The sequence below is a fragment of the Panthera leo genome, chromosome E1, assembly GCF_018350215.1.
Source record: "Panthera leo isolate Ple1 chromosome E1, P.leo_Ple1_pat1.1, whole genome shotgun sequence".
NCBI lineage: Eukaryota > Metazoa > Chordata > Mammalia > Carnivora > Felidae > Panthera > Panthera leo.
The window spans coordinates 2,122,175-2,142,928 of record NC_056692.1 but is presented as its reverse complement, the minus strand read 5'-3'; the positions used below and the strand labels follow the sequence as shown (position 1 = coordinate 2,142,928).

Sequence of the window (20,754 nt, the reverse complement as noted above, 5' to 3'; positions counted from 1 at the left end):
TTGCCTGCTAGAACTCTCCGTGACGACAGAAGTGTTCCGCAGCCGTGTTCCGTCCCTGTCCCCGAGCCGAATGTGGATTTCGTATTTCATTTCATTTTAACTGGACTCAAATGGCCACAGGTCGCTAGTGGCTGCTGTATCGGCCCATTCAGACAATGGGAGGACCCGTCAGGAGGGGGTGAGGGGCCGGGGTGAGTAGAGACTCATTGGCAACAGGAAGAGAGAGGGCTGGATGGTGGGTCTTTAGAGCTAAGTTCACCTTGGGTGTTTGAATGTCACCCGTGAGCCTTTAATGAGAAGTCACGGCAGAATAGAGTATTTCATTCATTCGTTCGTAAGTTTGCTTGGTTATTTTGTTAACCTCTCACCCCCTTCTACCCTGCCTTTCTGTAGGGAATCGTGCCGTTGTAGATCTCTTTAAAGTTTATTATAAGAGAGAGAGGGCGCAAGCAGGGGAGAAGCAGAGAGAGAGAGAGAGAGAGAGAGAGAGAGAGAATCCCAGGCAGGCTCCACACTGTCAGTGCAGAGCCTGATGTGGGGCTCGGTCCCGCGAACCGGGAGATCATGACCTGAGCCGAAATCGAGAGGCGGACGCTCAACCGACTGAGCCACCGAGGCGCCCCTCCCTTCTGGTTTTTACGTATTCTGACCAGATGTGACTTGTTGTTTGTGGGGCTGTGTTTTTCTTAAGTAAGTGAGACTGCAGTCTTTCTCCTTTGGTTTCCTATTCTTTTTTCTCTAAGGGTCGTGTTGTGAGGGTCCGTCCGTGTTGTCACAGAGCACGGAGCCTGTCCCGGGGTCACTTCTCAGTGCTGCATGACACTCCGGGTGGACACCTACCACGTTTTACCCAGCACGCGCCCGGCGACGGACGCCCGGGGGGCCTCCCCGTTTCCAGGAAAGGAATCTCTTTGTGTCGTGTGCCCCGCGGATGAAGTGCTGGCCATTGACAATGTGCACGTGGAAGGTGCCTGAGCATCGCGAAAACCAAAATGCATTTCAGAAAGATGTTTCGGAGGGCGCCGGGGTGGCTCAGTCAGTTAAGCGTCCGCCTCTCGGCTTCCGCTCAGGTCACGCACGATCTTCTGGTTGGTGGGTTCGAGCCCCGCATCGGGCTCTGTGCCGACAGAGCAGAGCCAGCTTGGGGTTCTCTCTCTCCTCCTCTCTCTGCCCCTTCCCTGCTCGTGCTCTCTCTCTCAAAATAAAATAAATTTAAGGGACGCCTGGGTGGCTCAGTCGGTTAAGCGTCCGACTTCAGCTCAGGTCACGCTCTTGCGGTCCTTGAGTTCGAGCCCCGCGTCGGGCTCTGGGCTGATGGCTCAGAGCCTGGAGCCTGCTTCCGATTCTGCGTCTCCCTCTCTCTCTGCCCCTCCCCCGTTCATGCTCTGTCTCTCTCTGTCTCAAAAATAAATAAACGTTAAAAAAAAAATTAAAAAAAAACTTAAAATAATAATAATAAAAGATGTTTCTGGCTGCCTTCATTTACCCAGTCAAGTAGTTACCGGTCACCTACTACGTGTTGGGTACAGTTTGAGGCACTGAGAATACAGCAGTGGACAAGACAGACAAGACAGACAAGATCCCAAGCTTACAAATTACAAACAAGCAAATGTCAGGTACGAATAAATACTACGGTGGAAATCAAGCAGGGCAGCGGGACGGCGGTGGGACAGGCTAAGCTGCTGTGAGGTCCACTGTGCAAAATGGACTGGAGAGGGCAGTTCTGAGGGCGAGGAAACCACGTAGGGGGGAGGCCACTGAGCTGATGTGGGTGAGAGATGCCGACGGTGTGAACCAGGTGGGGGCGGTGGGGTTCACATCTCTGCGCCCCGATATGGTGGAGCCTTTTCCCCAGACAGGGGTCCTGGAGATTTCCCGCTGGCAGCTGGCGATCGTGGGTCTGGGGCTCAGGTGGTCCAGGCCGGAGGCACGGGCTGGGGGGGTCACTGGGTTCGGGTTGTCTTTGCCTCTCTAGGGGTGGCATTAACGAAATGCCACAAGCTCGATGCTTAAGATGCTTAGACTCCTAACAGGTCATATTTGAAGCAGTGGGGGTGGAGGGGCCTCCACGGGAGGGGTCACAGAGTCAGAAGAAGAGAAGAACTGGGGGGCTCTGACCTTGAGGAAGGGGCGAGGGAGAGGCTGAGGAGTCCCTGGAGAAATCTGAGAGCCAAACGGTCTCCGTGGGCATCTGCCCCGTGGACGGAGGCGGAGGAACGGGGGCAAACAAGGGTCCGTCGAACGAGGTAGTGCGACCGACGTCAACGCCGGTCCCGAACGCCGGGCCTGGGGAAGAGCAGAGCCTGCGTGATGCAGGCGGCCTCTCGAGACATTTGGTTGGGAAGGAAGAGCCTGACATGTGGAAAGTACTAGAGGGGAGGAGGAAGGTGGAAAAGTGTAGTCCCAGCGCGGTGGCAGGAGGCTGGTGACTCAGAAGAAAGGTCCTGGAGTCAGGCTGCTCTGCGTCTGAACCCCCCGCTTGGCCGGTTCCAGAGCTGTGTGGTCTTGGGCTGCTGGCTTACCTCCACTCTGCCTCAGTCTCCTTATCTGAAGAGTGGGTATAATGACAATAGTACCCACTCCCCAGGGTTGCCGTGAGGAATTAATGACCGAAGTCACCTAGGGTGCTTAGCACAATGTGTCGCACATAGTTAGGTGCTAAAAAAAAAAAAAATCTCAACTCTTACTGCTCTCGGGTAAAAAAAAAAAAACAAACCCCAAAACCAAAAAAACCCAACAAGACAAGGAGGAAGTTTCAAGAAGGACGTGTAAATAATATCCGATGCGGCAGATGGGACAAGGAGACAGGCAGAGGGCGGAGAAAAGGTCAAGGATCTGGCAGTCCTAGCAGAGCTTGGAAGGAGGGGAAGAGGGAGGCAAAGGCCGCGGAAGAGTCGACGGGCGAAGAGAAGGCCGCGGGGTCTGGGGCACTTTCGGGAGCGGCCGAGGAGAGAGAGAGAGAGAGAGAGAGAAACCGCGAGCGAGCAGGTGTTAGAGGGGAGAGGGCGGAAGCTCTGGTTTGGGCTGCGAGGAGACGTGTGTCGCCATGCGGATTTGGCACCGGCTCTTAAATCTTTCAAACGGTGTCTCCATTCCACACCGCACATCTTCTTCTCTGCAGGAGCCGCAAAGGGCCACAGTGAAGGAGGCGTTGGTTTTCGCGTTTTGTTTGGTTTTACACCCGAGAACGAGACGGGCGAGGCAGTGAACTTCAAGTGGACGGGGGCAAACGGAGAGAGAGCGACAAAGGAGGACCCTTTTTGCCGGGGTGCCCAGAGCCCTGGCTACCTCAAGCCCCTAAACGTCTGTAAATCCCCAGAAAATCACCCGTGCAGACCCTTCAACTCAACAGGGAAATTAACTGCTTCTCTCGGTGGCAGCTAATTCCTGCCCGTGGACATAGGGAGGATGTTACTGTCGTAGGAGTAAGCGTCGTTTCCGGTCGCCAGGCGCCTGCCCCTCAGCGCCCTCACCCAGGGGTCTCCTGACATCTTTTCTTAAAAACTCTTACCGCAAACAGGGCTCATCTTTCCTGAGCTTCCTCTCCTGTCACGGTTTAACCAGCCCACACCTGCACTCTCTCTGTACCTTCTGCGTGCTTCCTCTGCTGCACTGGGAGGTCTCCTGCTCGCCTTGCTCCAGCCCTGCCCTCTTCTGCGTGCCTCGATCTCGGGGCTGGACACAGGTACACGGGTCCTTAACAGTCCGAGGGAGAGTGGTCATTTCTGCATCCTTCGCGGCCTTGCCTCTTGATTTAATTGTTCTCCCGCTTTTTTTCTCTTCTTCTATCCGCGGTGCCGGCTGCGCGGGGACGCAGAACTGTCGCCTCGGACAGGGCCGGAGGGGTGGGGCGGGCGGAGTAAGCCGCAGGTGGCAGGACGGCGCGGAAGGCGGCGCCGGCGCCTCCGGGAGCGGCCGGCAGAGGGCGCGCCGGGACCGGGATTGGAGGACGGCCGCCGGAGAGCCGCCGCCGAGCCTGGCGCGGACCCCGGGGCTGGAGAGGCGCGCTTGGGGCCCGCGGCGCGTAGGGGCACGAAGGCTGGTCCACGCACACCGTCCCGGCTAAAAATACGCGCTGCCCGGGTCCGGCAGCGGGGGCGGGGCCCTCGGGAGGAGCGACTCTGGAGCCGCACTACTCTGGGAGGGAGATCGCAGCTCCGGGCCGAGCACCCGGGCTCCGGGGAAACCCGGGGCAAGCTTCGCGCCGGGGCCTCAGTCTTCCCATCTGTGCAACGGGGACCATCCGATTACTCAAGGAACAAGTGAGCGTCCACGTTGTGCCAGGCAGTGCTGCAGGCGTCAGGCACGCCCACCAGCTCCGTCCAGCGCAGCGGGGGCACAGGGCGAGGTACGCTCATATTTTCAAAAACGCCCCGAGGAACGGAAAGGATGACGTGATGGTGAGGAGGGATAGGTCAGCCGGTACTTGAAAAGGTTGCCCTGCAAATCACGGAGGTGCGTTCTAGGTGGCGGCAAGCGCGGGTGCAGGCAAAGAAGGAAGGCGGGGGAGGCTGCGGGGAGCCGGACATCGCGGCGGCGACGGTCCTTGGGGAGGCTGGGGATGCCTGGAAAGGGCTCGGGGGGAGCTCTCTCCTTTAGGGCGCTGACTGCGCGGACAACGGAGTCGTGCATTCCGCTCTCCGTGCGTCCCACCTCAAAAATAAAAGTGGGAGCAATTGCGAGCTGGGAGAGTCGTTCTTCCGCGGCGCCTGGAGGCTCGCTCGGCGGGCGGGGACCCCGGCCCGGGGCGTGCGGGGCATCCCCCGGGCCGGGAGGTGGCGGTGTGCGGGCACGTGCCGTCTCGAGGGCGGAGATGAGCGGTGCGGCGCGCGGCCAGAGCGGAGGCTGCCGGCCGCGCACCCGGGTCGTCAGGGGCAACCCCGAAGCTGCGCCCCCCCGCCCCGCCCTGCGCGCACAGGCCAGGTGGCGGTTGGGGCGCGACCAGCCCGTTTGATTTCCCGCGGCCGGTGGAAAGGGGCGGAGGGGGAGGGGAAAGGGGCCGTCGGCCAATGGGCTGGGGCGGGGAGGTCACGTGACGGCCTCGGGGCGGGGCCCAGGTGTACTTACGAGGTGGCGAGCCCGGGTCTCGGCCTCCTTGCGAAGCCCGGGAGGCGTGGCCGGCGTGCGGGCCGGGGCGGGGGGCTGCTCCGCTGGGATTGGCCCGGGGGCGGCAGGCGGGGCCGGCGCGCGCCGCGGCTGCGGGCTGCGATTGGCCTCGTCCCGGGGCCCGCTGCCGGCGCGCGGGCGAGGCTCGGGGCGCGAGGACTGAGCGGGGCGACGGGTTTGCGAGCCGGGGGGAGGGGCCGGGGCGGTGGCGGCGGCGGAGGAGGCGGTGGCGGCGGCGGGGGCCGGTACTGGACCCGGCGGGATGAGCGAGGCGGAGGCGGCAGCAGTGGCGACCGCGGCGACGGTGCCCGCGACGGCGGCAGGGGTGGTGGCGGTGGTGGTACCGGTGCCCGCGGGGGAGCCACAGAAGGCAGGCGGCGGGGCAGGCGGCGGGGTCGGAGCCGCCTCGGGCCCCGCTGCCGGGACCCCCTCGGCGCAGGGTCCCCGCACCCCGGGCAACCCGGCGACGGCAGCCTCGGGGACCCCCGCGCCCCCGGCCCGGAGTCAGGCGGACAAGCCGGTGCTGGGTGAGGGGGGGCGCGTGCCAGAGCGGCTCTGCGGGTGTCGACGGGCTGGGGGAGGGGTGTCGTGGAGCCCACGGAACCCAGAAAGCCGAAGGCGGGCCTGGCCCCGGAGGCTCAAAGGACTAGCTGGGCTGGGGGCAGCTGACCCAAGCGTGTTCCCCTGGTGGGAAGTCCTGCCGCGCCTCCCTGGCAGCAAGGGCGCGGTGGGTAGGTCCAGCTAGGGTCCGGGGCACGTCCCCGCGGCGGGAGACTTGGCCTGGTTGACTCAGCCCGGGCAGCAGGTGCGCTAGGAACCCCTAGGGCAGGACTTGGTGGGCCTGGTGAGTACCTAGTTCTAGGTGAAGGACCCGGATTTGTAGCTCACGAGGGTTAGGGTTAGAAGGGTCATGAAAGCCTGAGCCCTGCTGTACGGGCGCTTCAATGTGGGGGAACCGGGTCAGGATTGCCTCGAAGCCACCACTGGTGGCTTCAAGTGGAGCTTCATAGGTCATGGCGAGGTGGGTTGGATCTGGAGTGCCTCCAAACTGAGTCCAACTCTCTCTCTTCCCCCCATCTTCTTGTCCCCACTGCGCTTCTGCCTGGCAGCCATCCAGGTCCTGGGCACCGTCAAATGGTTCAACGTCCGGAACGGTTACGGATTCATCAACAGGTATCTGAGAACCCCAGGTGGGGGTGTGTGTGGGGGTGGGGGGACTGGTGTTTTCCAGACTGGCCTGTGGGGCTGGACACCTTCCCAGCCCCGTCTCTCCCCCTGCCGAGGCACGTGGTTGCAGTGTCCAGCTGACGCTGCTTGAAAGTCTTTAACCACAGCACAAACGTGGGCGCAATGGAGCCGCCTCGGAATCTTCAAGGGCGGCAGAGAGTTAATGATCCAGGAACTTGGCCAACCTGGCTCCGGGCCTCCCGCTGCTCGTCTGTCTCACCTTGTGCTTTGGTTTGCTTCACCTCTGGGGCCGAATGTACCTGCTGTCTGCGCCTCGGGGCTCGGGGCTGGGGTCCTCACTCGTTTCCCAGAACGGTCCCCTGACTCACGGCCCTTAGAAAGGGCTGCTGGCTCATTTGAATCCCCCACCTGACGGGCCGGGCCGGAGGCCGGTGCCGGCTGGGGGCTGGGGCCGAGGCAGGAAGCCAGCCCCCGCAGACAGAGGCGGCTGCTGCTGCTTCTCTTCGGTTGGGCTGCTGGGAGCGACTGTGGTGGCTGATTGTGAGCAGAGCCAGGTCTCCCCCAGCGGGCCCTTCCCCAGCCCGGGCACCCTGCCCAGCCCAGCCCTCCTGGGAGGCCCCAGTTCCCTCTTAGCAGGCTGACCTTTGTACAGATCCAAGTGCTTTAAAGCTAGAACATTTGATCTAGGGAAGGATCCCTCCCTAATTCTGGAAACTGAGGACTCCCGGGAGGTTCTGAAGGAAAACCTTTGCGTTCTCCCCTCCCCGCCGTGGGATGCTAGGCTAAACTGGGGTAACTGGCGAGCAGGCAGAGAGAAGGATCGAGTATGATCTTGTTTCTCACCCTTGGTCCCTGGGTGTGTTGAGTGGGGGCCTGACCCTGGGGTTCCCCTCTGGGCTGAGGGCGAGAATCAAGTCTTGGGGATGTTCAGAGCAGGCTCTTGACAAGTTGTCCCCTTCTCAGACATATTCTCCGCCCGCACCCCACCTTCCTCCTTGACTGTAGGAGGGAAGACACGGGGATTTTCCAGCCGGGATGGGGGTTGGAACAGAGGGGGTGCTGGCCAGGGACAGTTACACCCAGTCCTGCCAGGTCCTACGGTGCCCCTGGGGTGGAGAGTTGCGTCCTCGGCAGGTAAGAGCTGGCCCAGCTGCTTCAAGGTGACTTTGCAACCCCCCCCCCCCGCCCTTACAAAGCCCATGCTTTTCAGGGAGGTTTTTGGAGCTTCCAGCTCCTGTCACCCCATGGGTCCTGTGTACCCCCAAGAAGCCAGGGGATGCTGGCCTGCTGCTTTGAGGACTAGGCAGCTCGGGAGGCCTCACCAAGGTCACCCCCCCTAACAACCCCTCCTGTTCTGTAGGAATGACACCAAGGAGGATGTCTTTGTTCACCAGGTAAGTGCTGGGTCGTCTTTGGGTGGGGGGAGAACCCACCCTCTCCTGGAAGGCCCGTGCCGTAATCCTTAGCGGCACACAGCGTTTCTCCTGCCTTCCCCTCGCACAGCGTGCCCCGCAGGAAATGGTCCCCCTCCACCCGCCTCAGGTGCCTGTGTTAACCACCATGGGCCCCACTTGTGTCAGGGTGTCTTTGTGAGAAGCAACTTGTTGCCCTCTGGTCACGGCATGCTCACTACCTACATCGGGACGCGTTGACACAAGAAGGAATCCTAGGCAGTGTTCAGAGGGAAAGGACACAGGCTAGCGATACTGGGGTGCGCTGGTTCTCAAAGTGTGGGCCCCGCGGCAGCAGCATCACCTGGCGGCCAGGTTCTCGGACCCCACCCCAGACGTGCCCAATCAGTCCGGCTCGGGGAGGAGCCCGCCCACCTGTTGTAACGAGCTCTCCAGGTGATGCTGATGCGGCCCCAGTTTGAGAACCGCTGCCGAGGCGGCCGGAGCTCCCAGGTGAGAGGCGCGGCGCGTTTTACCCACTTTGCAACTTCGGGCGCCTCCGCTGTGTGTTCTGCCTTGAGTTCTAGTGTCTGGCCTCCCTTTCGGAAACCCCTGCGGGGCGAAGGGAGGAGGGAGTGCGCCCTGGGGCGGTGCTGAGGGCACGGGCTGCCGGGAGGCCCTAGTTCGCGGCTTCTCCCCCACTAAGCTGGGCCTGCCTCGGCGCTCACCCTGCGGCCCGGCCACGAGGAAGGAAGGTGCTGAAGACCGAGAAATGGGGTGGCGGACCCGGCGGGGGTGGGGGGAGGGGGGAGGGAGGCCGCGGGCCCGCTGCCCTCACCTTCCCGTGGCCTTTCCCCTCCCAGACGGCCATTAAAAGAAACAACCCCAGGAAGTTCCTGCGCAGCGTGGGCGACGGGGAGACGGTGGAGTTCGATGTCGTGGAGGGAGAGAAGGTTCGGGCGGCGGCGGGGGGCGGGGCCCGTTAGCCCGGGGCCTCCAGACCGCATCCCTGCCCCGCACCCGGTGACCTCCGGGCTTCTCCGTCCTGCACCCAGCACTTGCTGGCGTCTGTCGTCCGGCCCCCACCCCCGAGGGTCCGGGAGCCGCTCTTTCCTTCCGCGGGGGAGGCAGGAGCCGGAGGGAAGCGGGACGCGGGGAAGGAGGTTCGGGACCGCGTGTGGCTGGGCCAGGGTCTCACGGCGCGCTCCCCGCCCCCTCCCCAGGGCGCCGAAGCTGCGAACGTAACTGGGCCGGGGGGCGTGCCAGTCAAGGGCAGCCGCTACGCCCCCAACCGACGCCGGTTCCGCCGCTTCATCCCCCGGCCGCGCCCGGCCGCCCCGCCGCCCATGGTGGCCGAGGCCCCGTCGGGCGGGACGGAGCCAGGCAGCGAAGGGGAGCGCGCCGAGAACTCCGGGCAGAGGCCCAGGCGGCGGCGCCCGCCCCCCTTCTTCTACCGACGGCGCTTTGTGAGAGGCCCTCGGCCCCCCAACCAGCAGCAGCCTATAGAGGTGAGGGGGCCTGGGGATGTGGAACCCGCTACCACCCCGGGAAGGGCGCCCGCGAAAACAGAGACCCCGGAGGGCTGGGAAGGGCCGCCGACGCCCGGCGCCGGGCGGCCTCGTTCCCCAGGCTCCCCCAGGCCTTCGTGTGTTCCTAGGGCACCGATGGGGTGGAGCCCAAAGAGACAGCCCCATTGGAGGGGGACCAACAGCAGGGAGACGAGCGGGTCCCCCCACCCAGATTCCGGCCTAGGTACCGAAGGTGAGAGTCCCTCTCTGGGGCTGTCTTCCCTCTGCTGTCCGGCCTTGGGAAGGGCCAAGTTCTAGGAGAATCTGGAGCTGGCGGTGAGGGGCTGGCAGTTCCGTGATGGCTGATAAGGGTCCCGGTGGGGGAGAGCGTTGGAAGCCTGGCTCCTGGGGCGGGGGCGCCGGATGGGGAGGCACCACGGTCCCCCTCTGCTGGGGGAGCCCCGGGAGGGAGGGAGGGAGGGAGGTGGGGCACATTGGGTCCCTGCTCCCCCCACGGCCCCCCTGCTCCTCTCCCCAGGCCTTTCCGCCCCAGGCCGCCCCAGCAGCCTACCACAGAAGGTGGGGATGGTGAGACCAAGCCCAGCCAGGGCCCCGCGGACGGGTCCCGGCCCGAGCCCCAGCGCCCACGAAACCGCCCCTACTTCCAGCGACGGCGGCAGCAGCCGCCGCCCGGACCTAGGCAGCCCACAGCCCCGGAGGTGAGCACCTGGGCCGCTTGGGGGGTGGGGGGCAGGTTAGAGAAGAGGCTGGGGCCCACTCGCCCCCTTCCCCTTCCCGCTCACCCAGCCCCGCCCCCACCTCAACCAGAGAGCCCAGACTGCAAGGCCCCCCATCCTCCAGGCCACGCAGCCCAGGTGCCCCCCACCCCCAGCCCAAGCCCCTGCAGACCCCTCTCTTGCGCTGCTTGAGCCACTGCGGCCGCTCGTGGGTGCGAGCTGGGGAGGAGCGGAAAGAAAAAGGGTGCGAGAAGGCTGGGGTTGGGGGCTGACCGCCCCTGTTCTCTCTAGACCTCAGCCCCCATCAACAGTGGGGAGCCCCCCACCACCATACTGGAGTGACCCCCACTCGAAGGACACGTAGAGCTAACATCTGGTGAGCGGCGGCCCCGGGCGCCGGGCGGTGGGGCGCTGTGCCTGAGGAGTCCCCACTCACGCTTTATCCGTTTCTCTCTCTCAGGTTATCTGCCAGTTTTTCCAACTGCCCTGCCCCCCCCCAGCACCCCCTCCCCCTTCCCCCAATTCCTGACATCAAAACGGCGGCTTTCCCCTTTTCCTTGAGACTCAGGAGGGCAAAACGACCGCCTTTTGCTTTCTCTCCCTCCCACCGTGGGTGGAGGGAAGGGACCCAGCCTTCTTGTTCAGAGGCCCCACCGCCCTCCCCCGAATCAGGCTGAGAAGGAACCAGCCGGCCCTTCCCTCCTCCTGGTTGTTTTCTTTCCCACCCGGTTTATTTTTCGTCTTCCTTCCAGCCCGTCCCTCTGAAGCCATTTTATGAACCGTCGTGTACCACCTGAGCCTCCAGTAAAAACGAAAACAGGCTTTTCTGTGGTCTTGTCTCTGCCTCTTTTCTGTGGAGAATCCCTGCTAGGGCCCCGTGGAAGGGGAGGCAGGGCCAGGCCTTGAGCCCTCCTCCTGGCGTCTCTGGCCCGTGAGAGTCCCTTTCCCATCCGTAACCTGGGGCTGGCGTGTCTCCTGCGGGATGAACGGTCTGGAGAGTCCTGAGAGCAGCTCTGGCACTTTCGGTTCCAGCTTACTGCTCATTTACCGCCGATGAGAGCGATGACTGGGGGCGCCCCGCAGGCTCGGTGTAGAGCCTGTGACTCTTGATCTCAGGGCCACGGGTTCAGTCCCCGTGTCGCCACCGTCGGGTGTGTGTTTTGGGTTTTTTAAAACAATGACTGGAAACAGAAGTGGGGGCGGATGGCTGCCTATGGAGGATTCTTTGGCCTCGAGCTAAGGCAGGGTGAGAGAGACGGCGGGGGAAGGGGGGCTGTGCTCGCTGCCAGCCGGTCCTCGGGCACCCCCACGACAGGACGCGCGTCTGGGATGGCGACTTTATGTCTGCGTCTCCTACATACACGTCGTACAACAGACCTTTGGTTCCTTCTCCCTTCCCCTTTTCCAAACATATACAAAAATATCGAAAGGCTCCTCCCACCCCCTGTTTACAGGCCGCCTTTCAAATTCCTCTTTCCCTTAGTTGGTCAAAAGCTTGTGGGTGCAACACCCTTCGGGACGGGAGAAGAGACCAGAGCGGGGCCCCCTCTCCCCGCGCGTTGGCCCGTGCTCCCCTCTTGCCCCAGAAGGCTGGGCCCAGAGGGCTGAGCCTGCCAGGAGAGGGGAGCGTAGGCCCTGGGAGGGGGCGTCCTCTGGGAGGGGTCGAAACCGGACCCGCCTGGCCCAGAGTCTATGAGGCAAGAGCTCAGAGCCAAGTGCCAGAGGAGGAGGGCGAGTCCGAGGTGGCAGGGGCCACGGCTCCGGTCCTCTCTGCTTCAGTCTGCCCACTAAGCAGTCCCCGGGCCTCCCCTCCCTGCAGCCCCCCTTCTCTAGCAAGGGAGCCACGTCTTCTGGAACTGAGGGTGGGGGGTGGGTGGGGTGGGCCACGGAGGAAGGAGGGGGCGAGACGGGAGAACGGCCCACCCTGACGGCCACAGCCTACTCACACCACATCAATAAACCACGAGTCACACGAGGGGACTGAGGCGTTGCCAAGACCGCCCTTCCCTCCAGCTTCCCGACCCCCCCCCAGGCTGCAGGGGCTCCTCCGCCCTGGAAGTAACAGGGAAGAGAGGGTTAAAGTGCACAGGTGACGAGGGGGTCTGGGTGGGGGTGGGGGTGGGCGAGAGCACGGCCCTCCCGCCCCTGCCAGGCCCCTCAGTCATTCTCATCGTCCGGCCCCAAGTACTCCAGTTCCGTGCTGGGCTTCACCTCCTGCTCTAAGAGAGAGGGCGTCCGGCGGAAGTCGGCAGAGATCTGGTCAAATGTCCGGCCTCGGGTCTCAGGCACTCTTAGGAAGGTGAAGGTGAAAAAGCAGAGCAGAAGGACGGCGAACAGAAGGAAGACGTATGGACCCATCGCCTCCTGGACAGGCGGAGGAAGACGTGTTGACGGAGGGGAGGGCGGGGGGGGGGGGGGGGGTTGCTACACACACAGCAGGTGGTTCCTCCGTGGGGCAGGGGCAACGACCAGGAACGAGAATGGAGGGAGGAAAGGATTCTCCGTTCCCCAGCCTCTCTCGGAATCTTTCGCCGTCTTTACCACGGTGAGGGCCAGAGCGTTTCCGCTCAGCTTGGATCCCCAGCCACCTGCAGTGTGGACGTGAAGCTGGGCGCGTTACTCTGCAGTTACACCACAGCTCGGAGGCCCTTCTGTCGTTACCCCTTCAGCTCCCTCGTCTCCTTCGACTCTGGTGGAGCAGGTGGTCTTCAGGGCCCACGTGGTCCACCAAAGCGACCCTGGGGTCGGGGATGGGCGGGGGGGCTGGAGGAAGCAAGGGGGCTGGCGGGGACCTGCCCCACCCTGGCCTACCGGGTAGGAGGCGGGACGGGGGCAGGGCACCTACCGCTATGTACTGGAAACCCATGCCGATGATGAAATTGCACGTCCAGTTGGAGAAACCAGCCACGGTCATGGCCGCCGGGCGGGGGCCCTGGCTGAACAGCTCAGCCACGATGAACCAGGGGATGGGCCCAGGGCCAATCTCAAAGAATGCCACAAAGCCGAAGATGGCCACGATGGAGACGTAGCTCATGGCTGGAACCCGCTCCTGGGGGACGGGCAAGGAGAGGAAGGAATTCAGGTCCCGTCTTTCTGGATCTTCCTTTGCTCTCAGTGCAGAGAGCTGACATCTACCCCTCCCAGCAGCTCACGGAAGAGCCTGCCACCCTAAGCTAGAACAGGTCTTGGAGCATTTCTGACCACTGACATCCAGCCGGCTGCCCAACTGCTACTCCGTTCAGGGCAGAGAGAATGTTCTACGTTCCCAGCTATCAAGGTGGTCGCTTCTCCGGGCGCCTGGGTGGCTCAGTCCGTCAAGCGTCTGACTCTTGATTTCGACCCAGGTCGTGATCTCATGGTTCTGTGGGTTCGAGCCCCGCATTGGGCTCTGCACGGACAGCGTGGAACCTGCCGGGGATTCTCTCTCTCCCTCTCGCTCTGCCCTTCCCCTGCTTGCGCTCTCTCCCCGTCTCTCTCTCAAAAAAAAAAAAAAAAAAAAAAAAAAAAGAAAAGAAAAAAGAAAAGCTAGTTGGTTCTCTCTTGGTTCTCAAACTGGGTCCTTAGGAATTGTTGTTCCTAAAACTAGACAGTGGCTCTCCTCCCTGGCTGCCAGGGTTCTGCCCAAGCTTCCTCCCAGAGCAGGAAGAGGTGAAGGAACATAGGGGAACGCGGACCATGGTCCTGGCCCGAGGCTGGCCCCAGAGCTCCTCGGGGCGGTGCCCTCGGGCTGGGCCGCTGGCTCCCTCCCCCTCCCCAGGCCTCACCAGCAGCAGCAAAGCTATGGTCATCAAGATGGCACATCCACACATCCCCGCCAGGCCCAGGAGGTGGAGGGTCCGACGCCCCGCGCGCTCTACCAAGAACACCTGCGAGGAAGAGTCACGGCTTGGCAGGGGGCCTCCGGGCACAGGAGCGGGAGGGACTGGGTGGGTGGGGGCTCGTGGGGGACACGAAGGCGATGGTGGGCGCCCACAGTTACCGAGACCAAGGTGAAGACCGTGTTGACCACGCCGGCCCCTATGGTGGCGTAGGCTGGCCGTCCTACCCCTGCTGTCTCGAAGATGCTGGTTGAATAGTAGAACACCTAGGAGCGGGGGAGAAGAGAAGGGGATGGCAGGGGTGTCCCTCCCTCCCCTGGTGGCCACACCAAGCCCGACCGACCCGAGTTTGAACACAGGGAGCCTGCGCCCTTCTTCTCCCCTCCTCTTGGGCCGGGCCCCGACCCCTGCCCTTCCCGGAGGCTGCGACTCGCGTACAGCGTTGATGCCCGAGAGCTGCTGACTCAGCTGCAGCACGACAGCGATGGCCAGGGGCTGCCGGTGGGTGCGGCTGCCCAGGAGCTGGAGCAGGGACAGCGGCCGCTCCCGCTCCAGCTTCCGCTTCTCCTCCTTCAGCTCAGCCAGCGCTCCAGACACGTCAGCCCAGCCCGTGAGGCGCTTCAGGCCTGGGGGCGAGGAGGGTGGGGCCTGAGAGGGAGGGCGGGCGGGGAGGGGGTCTGGGAGGGCGGGGAGGGGACCAGGGAGGGCAGGGAGGGGACCTGGGGGAGGGGGCTGGGAGGGCGGCCGAGCAAGGTGGGGGGCACAGGCTCACTCTTTCTGGCCGGCCCCTCCAGGTTCCGGCTGATGTAGAGGTAGCGGGGGCTTTCCGGGCACAGGGGCAGTAGGACCAGCTGCAGGAGGGCAGGCAGCACCGTGATGCCCAGCAGTAGTGGCCACAGGGTGGCCGTGCCCAGCATGGACTCCAAGCCCAGCACCTGAGGAACGAGGGTGGGCAATGGGACAGGCCATTCAGCCCGGAGCCCCCCCTCAGCCCCCCGCCCCCCCCAGCCACTCATAAGGCCTGGCCCAGTCACCTGGGCGATCAGAATGCCAATGACGATGGCCAGTTGGTTGAGCGTCCCCAAGGCGCCCCGCAAGTGAGTGGGGGCGATCTCCCCCACGTACATGGGCACCAGCCCCGACGTGAGCCCTGGGCAGAGGGAAGAAGAGAGGGCTGAGGGCAGCTGGCCACTCCCCCCTGCAGGTTCAGTGATGGTGAACGGACAAGACAGCCGGGCACTGGGCAGGGCCGTGGCGCCCGTCGGTACCTGAGTAGGCGCCAATGAGGAACCGTCCCAGAATGAGCATCTCGTAGGACGCAGCAGCATTGGCCAGGCCCATGAGGGTGCCCCCCAGCACCGCCAGGATGTTGTTGACCAGCATGGCCCTCTTCCTGATGGGCAAAGAGTGGGGCTGGAAGTTAGGGTGCCATGCTGTGACCCCTGGTCCTGTCCCTCACCCCTGCCCTCCAGGCCCATACCTTCCCAGCCACTGAGAGACGACACCAATGAGGAAAGAGGAGATCATGCCGCCCACAGAAAAGATGGCCACGGACAGAGCCCAGAGGGTGGTGAGGGTGCCTGGCGGGATGGAGCTGGGTCCCTCCGGCCCCTGCCTCCCCAGCCACGTCTCATTGTAGCTCTGTTCAATCACCTGGGGGGACAGCGTAAGAGTGACTGCCTGCAGAGACGTCTCCCTCTGCTGTCCCTTGCTGTCCCCTGCCCTCCTTGTTTAGACAGTCCACACTCTGCCAGCCACAGACCCCTCACCTTCTGCGGGGCATTGATGACCCCAATGTTATAGCCAAACTGGAGGGAGCCAAGCACAGCAGAGAACACGGCGAGGACCAGGGTCCCAGTTACTCGCTGCCGTGGGGGCTCCCCGTCCTGGGTAGGCAGAAGAAGAGACGAGGCATGTCACACAGAATCATGCTTCCTTTCTATCCTCCAGGGGCCCGGGCCCAGCCGGAGCTTTAAGATGCTGGGTTCTATCCAACATGTTGGGTGAGGGAAACTGGGCCATATTAGGAATGGAGCAAAGATCTCAGTGTAAACAGGAGTAGAAAGAACCCAACAGTGATCAGCCATGAAAAAGAAAAAAAAAAAAAAAACACCACCACCAAAACTGGATCTTTGGGTCCAGCAAGCTGAGAAATGTTTGAGGACCTCGGGCCTCACCATTCCTCTGTGACCTTGGGACAGGCTTGGCCTTAAGACTTGAGTTGGAATTTGGGTGACCTTGGGTGAGTCCCTTCCCCACCCCGAGCCTAGGTTTCCACTGGGTTGGGGGGCGGGGCGGGTAGGGGTGATGTTGCCTGCTTTGCCTACCTGTCAGTAAAAGTCAGAAAATCAAAGTCAAATGTTAACAGTATTCCGGACACTGCTGGATTGATAAAGCGAAGTGGGCTTTATCATCCGCCTCTGCCCTCTTTCCTCTCCCCCTCCGGGGGCTCCCTCAGCGGGCTCCCGGAGGCGCCCAACAGGCTCAACAAAAGACAATTCCAAAAAGGACATCGCGGTCATTCCTCCCCGCATATGGCCCTTGGGGTGGCCTTCTCTGTCCCCGCCCCGGCCTCCCTTCCCCCTCCAGGCTCCGACGAAGGGCGGGGGGCCGTGCCCGGCTTCTGTCTGGGGGAGCCAGGCCCAGGGGATGGGGGCGGTGGCGGTGGTGGCCGCTCGCTGGCGGTACAGACTGTCTCTCGGCGGAAACCTGAGCTGGGGGAGGGGGGGGCTGACACTCCCCTCAGCCCCTCCACCAACCGTGGGGCTGAGGGAAAGTTCAGCGTCCTGGAGGACGGCCAGGGGTGGGGGTGGGGGCCCACGGAGAGCCTCCGGTCCTCGAAAAACTTCCCGAGAGAGCCGGGACAGACGGACAGCTCCAGGAGGGCACGGCTCGCCTGGATCTGCTTTCTCAAGCTGGATCGAGGGCAGGGTGTCCCCGATCCCGGCGCAGCGCGCCTCGTACTGGAGAAGGGAGCGAACCCTGGACTCGGGAAATCCAGTGGTGGCCCGTGTCCCCGAACTGTCCCCGAGACCCACTCAGCCTCTTGGAAGGACTGGAATCCCACAGTCACGGGTTGCCCGGCAGGGGTATAAATAGCCAGGCCCCCACCCCCACCCCCCCCACCCTCCCCCCTGCGCCTGCGCAGGGACCGCCCCCTAGCTGACCCCAAAGGCGACCCCAGCCCGAGTAAAGAGGGCCCTGTGCCCCCGTCCCGCCCCCGCATGCTGAACCCTACTTCGGAGCCGATCTGTTGGAAACCCGACGGCATCTTGTCTCAAGAACCGGAGGCGCAGGAGGAGCAGTTAACGGGGAGGCGACTGGGGGTCGGCGGTCCCGGCCTGGCGGGCCGAGGGCGCGGGGCGACGGGCGTCCCGGAGCGACCGCGCGGAGGGCGAGCCTGGCGGGACCCACTGCCGCGAGCCAAGGATGCAGAGAGCGGCCGGGCTCCCCGGGATCTGGCGCAGCGGGGCTGGGGGGAGAGACCCGAAGAGCCCCCGCAGCCCCCACGGGCCACGCCCTTCGCAGCACCCATTGGCCAGGAGCCCGCACACCCCAGAAGGCCACGCCCCTCCCTAAGCCTAGTGTTTAGAATTTGGCACCCGGGAGCGGGTGGGGCCGGCGAAACCACGCCTCCCCGACGTGCCCGACGGGACACGCCCCGCGGGTTCCCGCCCGCCTCCCGCGGGCAAGTTTGGAGACCCGGTCCCAGGACACAGCGGCCCCGCCCCGCCGCGTGCGGAGACTCCGCCCCGCAGCCGGGGTTGGGGCCGTAGAGGCGACTTGGGTGCCCTTCGCCGAGGGTTGGGACCGCGGGGTCCGGGAGGAGGGGATGCGGCAGGTAGGCTGGCCCGGGAGAGAAGTCTGGCGGCCCGACGCAGCGCGCGCGAGGTGGCGCGCGGGGTGGCTGGGGAGCAATGGCCTGGAGTAACCCCCCCGCGGCTATTTTTAGCTCCCACGTTGGGAGATGCCAAATGTCAGGTCCCGGGTGTCCCGGCCTGTCCCGGGCGGGGGAGGGCAGGGAGATGGAGCCTTAAAGGGTCCGAGACGCGCTAACCACGCGGGGACGGCCTGGGTGTGTGTGTGGGGGGGGGGGAGACAGGAAATTCCGCTCCTAGAGGGTGGCGTGTGTGGGCCTGGAGGTCCTCCTTCCGTGCACCCCTGCACCTATCTGGCCCTCCCCCTACACCCGTTCGGCACACTGGCTCCTGGAGGCGGCCTGAGGGACAGCTGGTCACACCAGTCACGCCACCAGCCTGAGGTTCCCGAGCCGCCACCAGTGTGCCGGCCGCGTGGACGACTTGGACACGCTCTCCAGAGGCCGCTCCGGGTCTGAACCCCCAGCCAGGAGGGCGCGACCTAGTGTTGGCGCGGCGCAGCCCTCGGGTCCCCGAAGCGCGTGGCTGTAGCGCCACCTGCGGGGCGAGCGAGGATCCGCAGCGGATCCGGGCACAGTCGTCTCTGGCCCCCTGTCCCTCCCCGGTCCGCCCCCGAAAGGCTTCGTTACATCCAGCCCAGGCCTCCTTCGGGAGCTCCGGACCCCAGCATTCAGCTACCGCCTGCGCCGGACGGCTCGCATCATCAGCATGCCCACACCCGCTCTTCCTTCTGACCTCTTCATCCCCGTGGATGGTCCCGTTGGCCACCCTGTCACTCCTGGGGGAATCCCGGAGGTCCTGCTTGCTTCCTCCTCCCTTGCCCCTTCCCCTCCTCCCCTTCCCGCCTCCCGCCTTTATCCAGTGCGTTACCAGCTTGGTGCGCTGACCTCCTAAATTCACATTCATCAGATTTTCTCCACCTGCCTTGCTGCCGCCTTGGTCCAGACCACCATTAACCTCCTGCTCCTTCCTTTCCCTGCCGCGGAGGACGGCGTTCAAGGCAAAAAAGTTCAACCTCATCACTCCTGCCCCCAAACTCTCTGGTTCCTTGTTGCCCCCACGTCAAATTCAAACCCCCTTTCAGAGTGAAAACTCCTGCTTTTCTTATCTCTGCCTCACCTTCCCTTCTTTTCCCTCGTGTTCTAGGCAATACCTAACCCCTTGGTGGTGGTGGTTGTTTTTAAGCTTATTGATTTATTTTGAGAGAGTGAGCACAAGTGGGGCAGGGGCAGAGAAAGAGAGGCAGAAAGAGAATCCCAAGCAGGCTCTGAATTGTCAGTGCAGAGCCCATAGCGGGGCTGGAACTCACAGACCGGGAGATCATGACCTGAGCTGAAATTGGACGCTTAACCCACTGAGCCACCCAGGGGCCCGATACCTGACTCCTTGTACCCAGAACACATGGTGTCATTTCTTTCCTGAGTGCCTTTGCTGTACGAATCTCTCAATCTGGAAAACCAGAAGACTTCTGTTCACCCTTCAAAAAATGCCCACCTCCTCTCTGAAACCTTTCTTGGCCTTCCTCTGGGGGGCGGGGGTAGAGAAAGAAAGCCTCGTGTCCCCAGTGTAGTAGATTGTCATTTGTTTTCTTCCCTCTGTACTTAAGCCTTGAGCATAGAAGTTCACCTTGTTTCCCTCTGTGCTCCCAGCACCCAGCCTTAGTGAGGGGCACTCAGTACATGTTGAATGAATGAATGAATGAATGAATGAATGGATAAATGAATGAAGGTCTGACCCTATGGCCAAGAGCACAGGCTGGAGAGCCGGCACAAAAGAGGGAACTATCAGGGGACTGGCTCCACCTATCTGGCCAAGGGGGCGTAGATGAAGAACTAAAGTGTCAACATTGAGGAGTACCAGTCCTTTAGGAGCCGAAAGGAGCGGAAGTCATTGATGGAAGCAGGGAAGGGCCAATGAGGAACCGGGGACTCGGGGATGCTACAAGGGGAGGAGGGGAAAAGCCAAGCAAGGTGCCTAGAACAGAGGGGTTAAAGGGGGGCGCAGACTGGGGGCGGATGGAAAGTCAGTGTAGCAGGTGAGGTTCTGGGCTCTGTTCTACGAGGGCACATTCCTGCTCTCATTCAGATGCTGTGTTTCCGATGCTTCTCAGCGACCCTTCTAGACAAGAGAGAAGTCAGGAGAGCTGGGGGGGGGGGGGGGGGAGAAAGAAAGGTGGCCTGGAAGGTGAGCAAGGGGTTGTTGATAGAAGATGGAAGGAGAGGAGAGACACATGACATTGGGGGGGGGGGGGCTTTACATCGGAGCGCACACGCGCGCGCGTGTGCGTGCGTGTGTGTGTGTGTGTGTGTGTGTGTGTGTTGCTTCTTGACAGACAGCTGTAGCCCTTCCCAAACTCTGCCCTCTGCCACGGGGAGTTCATCCCTGCAGGCTTTTGTTTCCAAAGCTCCTGTGACCACTGCCTTCTGACTGGGTTCAGCCCGTGATGGGTAAGCGATGGAGGTGGGAGGGGGCAGGAGAAAGCCAGGACGCCCCCGCCCCCGCCACACACACACACACACACACACACACACACACACACTGCCTTCTGTTCCTACTTTACAGGACCATTTGGCTTCCAGTTTCTGGAAGGCAACCTGGATTACCGAGCTTCAGCAATGCCGTCTCCCCTGTTCGCTCCTTCGCTGCATTTTGTCTATAGATCAGGGTCTGAGGTGCAGAGGTTTGAATTAATGACACAGTTCTTGGTGCATTATCTGTGTTGATTGATGTTTTTATTTTATTTTGAAATGTTTATCTTTACTTTTGAGAGAGAGAGAGAGTGTTCGAGCAGGGGAGGGGCAGAGAGAGAGGGGAACAGAGGATCTGAAGCAGGCTCCAGGCTCCGAGCTGTCAGCACAGAGCCTGACACGGGGCTTGAACTCACGAACTGTGAGATCATGACCTGAGCCCAAGTTGGATGCTCAACCCACTGAGCCACTCAGACGCCCCATACGTCTTGTTTTCATTTTAAAAGCTATTCTCTTTTGGGGCGTCTGGCTGGCTCAGTTGGTACAATATGTGACTCTTGATCTCAGGGTTGTGAGTTCAAGCCCCCCGTTGGGCATAGAGCTTACTTAAAAAAAAAAAAAAAAAGGAAAACAAAACTTTTTTTGGATTCACAACCCATT

At 62.6% G+C, this 20,754-nt stretch overlaps 2 protein-coding genes and 1 long non-coding RNA gene across 4 annotated transcripts; 1 reads left to right on the top strand and 2 right to left on the bottom strand.

The window, feature by feature from the left end:
* Nucleotides 1–1,482: 1,482 nt before the first annotated feature.
* Nucleotides 1,483–5,170, bottom strand: LOC122206509. The gene is made up of 3 exons (XR_006196491.1): nucleotides 5,068–5,170; nucleotides 3,589–4,440; nucleotides 1,483–3,209 (listed from the first exon to the last, which is right to left on the bottom strand). It is a non-coding gene; the product is annotated as an uncharacterized LOC122206509 (long non-coding RNA).
* A 163-nt stretch (nucleotides 5,171–5,333) lies between these two features.
* Nucleotides 5,334–10,761, top strand: YBX2 (Y-box binding protein 2). Of its 2 annotated transcripts, none has more exons than XM_042917034.1 (9): nucleotides 5,334–5,633; nucleotides 6,216–6,279; nucleotides 7,655–7,688; nucleotides 8,549–8,638; nucleotides 8,909–9,193; nucleotides 9,343–9,446; nucleotides 9,732–9,912; nucleotides 10,222–10,306; nucleotides 10,683–10,761. In XM_042917034.1, the coding sequence occupies exons 1-8, from the start codon at nucleotides 5,369–5,371 to the stop codon at nucleotides 10,270–10,272; spliced, it is 1,074 nt and encodes a 357-aa protein (XP_042772968.1). In that variant the 5' UTR covers nucleotides 5,334–5,368; the 3' UTR covers nucleotides 10,273–10,306; nucleotides 10,683–10,761. The 2 variants fall into 2 exon arrangements, with proteins under 2 accessions (XP_042772968.1, XP_042772967.1); XM_042917033.1 differs by having other exon boundaries at nucleotides 10,391–10,761.
* A 497-nt stretch (nucleotides 10,762–11,258) lies between these two features.
* SLC2A4 (solute carrier family 2 member 4) lies at nucleotides 11,259–17,205 on the bottom strand. The gene is made up of 11 exons (XM_042915071.1): nucleotides 16,987–17,205; nucleotides 15,518–15,634; nucleotides 15,229–15,401; nucleotides 15,017–15,141; nucleotides 14,783–14,898; nucleotides 14,521–14,683; nucleotides 14,187–14,374; nucleotides 13,910–14,014; nucleotides 13,695–13,796; nucleotides 12,776–12,979; nucleotides 11,259–12,294 (listed from the first exon to the last, which is right to left on the bottom strand). The coding sequence occupies exons 1-11, from the start codon at nucleotides 17,017–17,019 to the stop codon at nucleotides 12,088–12,090; spliced, it is 1,533 nt and encodes a 510-aa protein (XP_042771005.1). The 5' UTR covers nucleotides 17,020–17,205; the 3' UTR covers nucleotides 11,259–12,087.
* Between the last annotated feature and the right edge of the window lie 3,549 nt (nucleotides 17,206–20,754).

Bases quoted from the DNA above. Each gene is read 5' to 3' on its own strand.
- YBX2 (XM_042917034.1), top strand. From the start codon at position 5,369: ATGAGCGAGGCGGAGGCGGCAGCAGTGGCGACCGCGGCGACGGTGCCC. The intron at 5,634-6,215 runs GTGAGGGGGGGC...TCTGCCTGGCAG, and splicing joins GGCGGACAAGCCGGTGCTGG to CCATCCAGGTCCTGGGCACC. The intron at 8,639-8,908 runs GTTCGGGCGGCG...CCCCCTCCCCAG, and splicing joins ATGTCGTGGAGGGAGAGAAG to GGCGCCGAAGCTGCGAACGT.
- SLC2A4 (XM_042915071.1), bottom strand. From the start codon at position 17,019: ATGCCGTCGGGTTTCCAACAGATCGGCTCCGAA. The intron at 15,402-15,517 runs GTGAGGGGTCTG...CTGTCCCCCCAG, and splicing joins TCATCAATGCCCCGCAGAAG to GTGATTGAACAGAGCTACAA. The intron at 14,899-15,016 runs GTACCGACGGGC...CCCTCTGCCCAG, and splicing joins CCTCATTGGCGCCTACTCAG to GGCTCACGTCGGGGCTGGTG.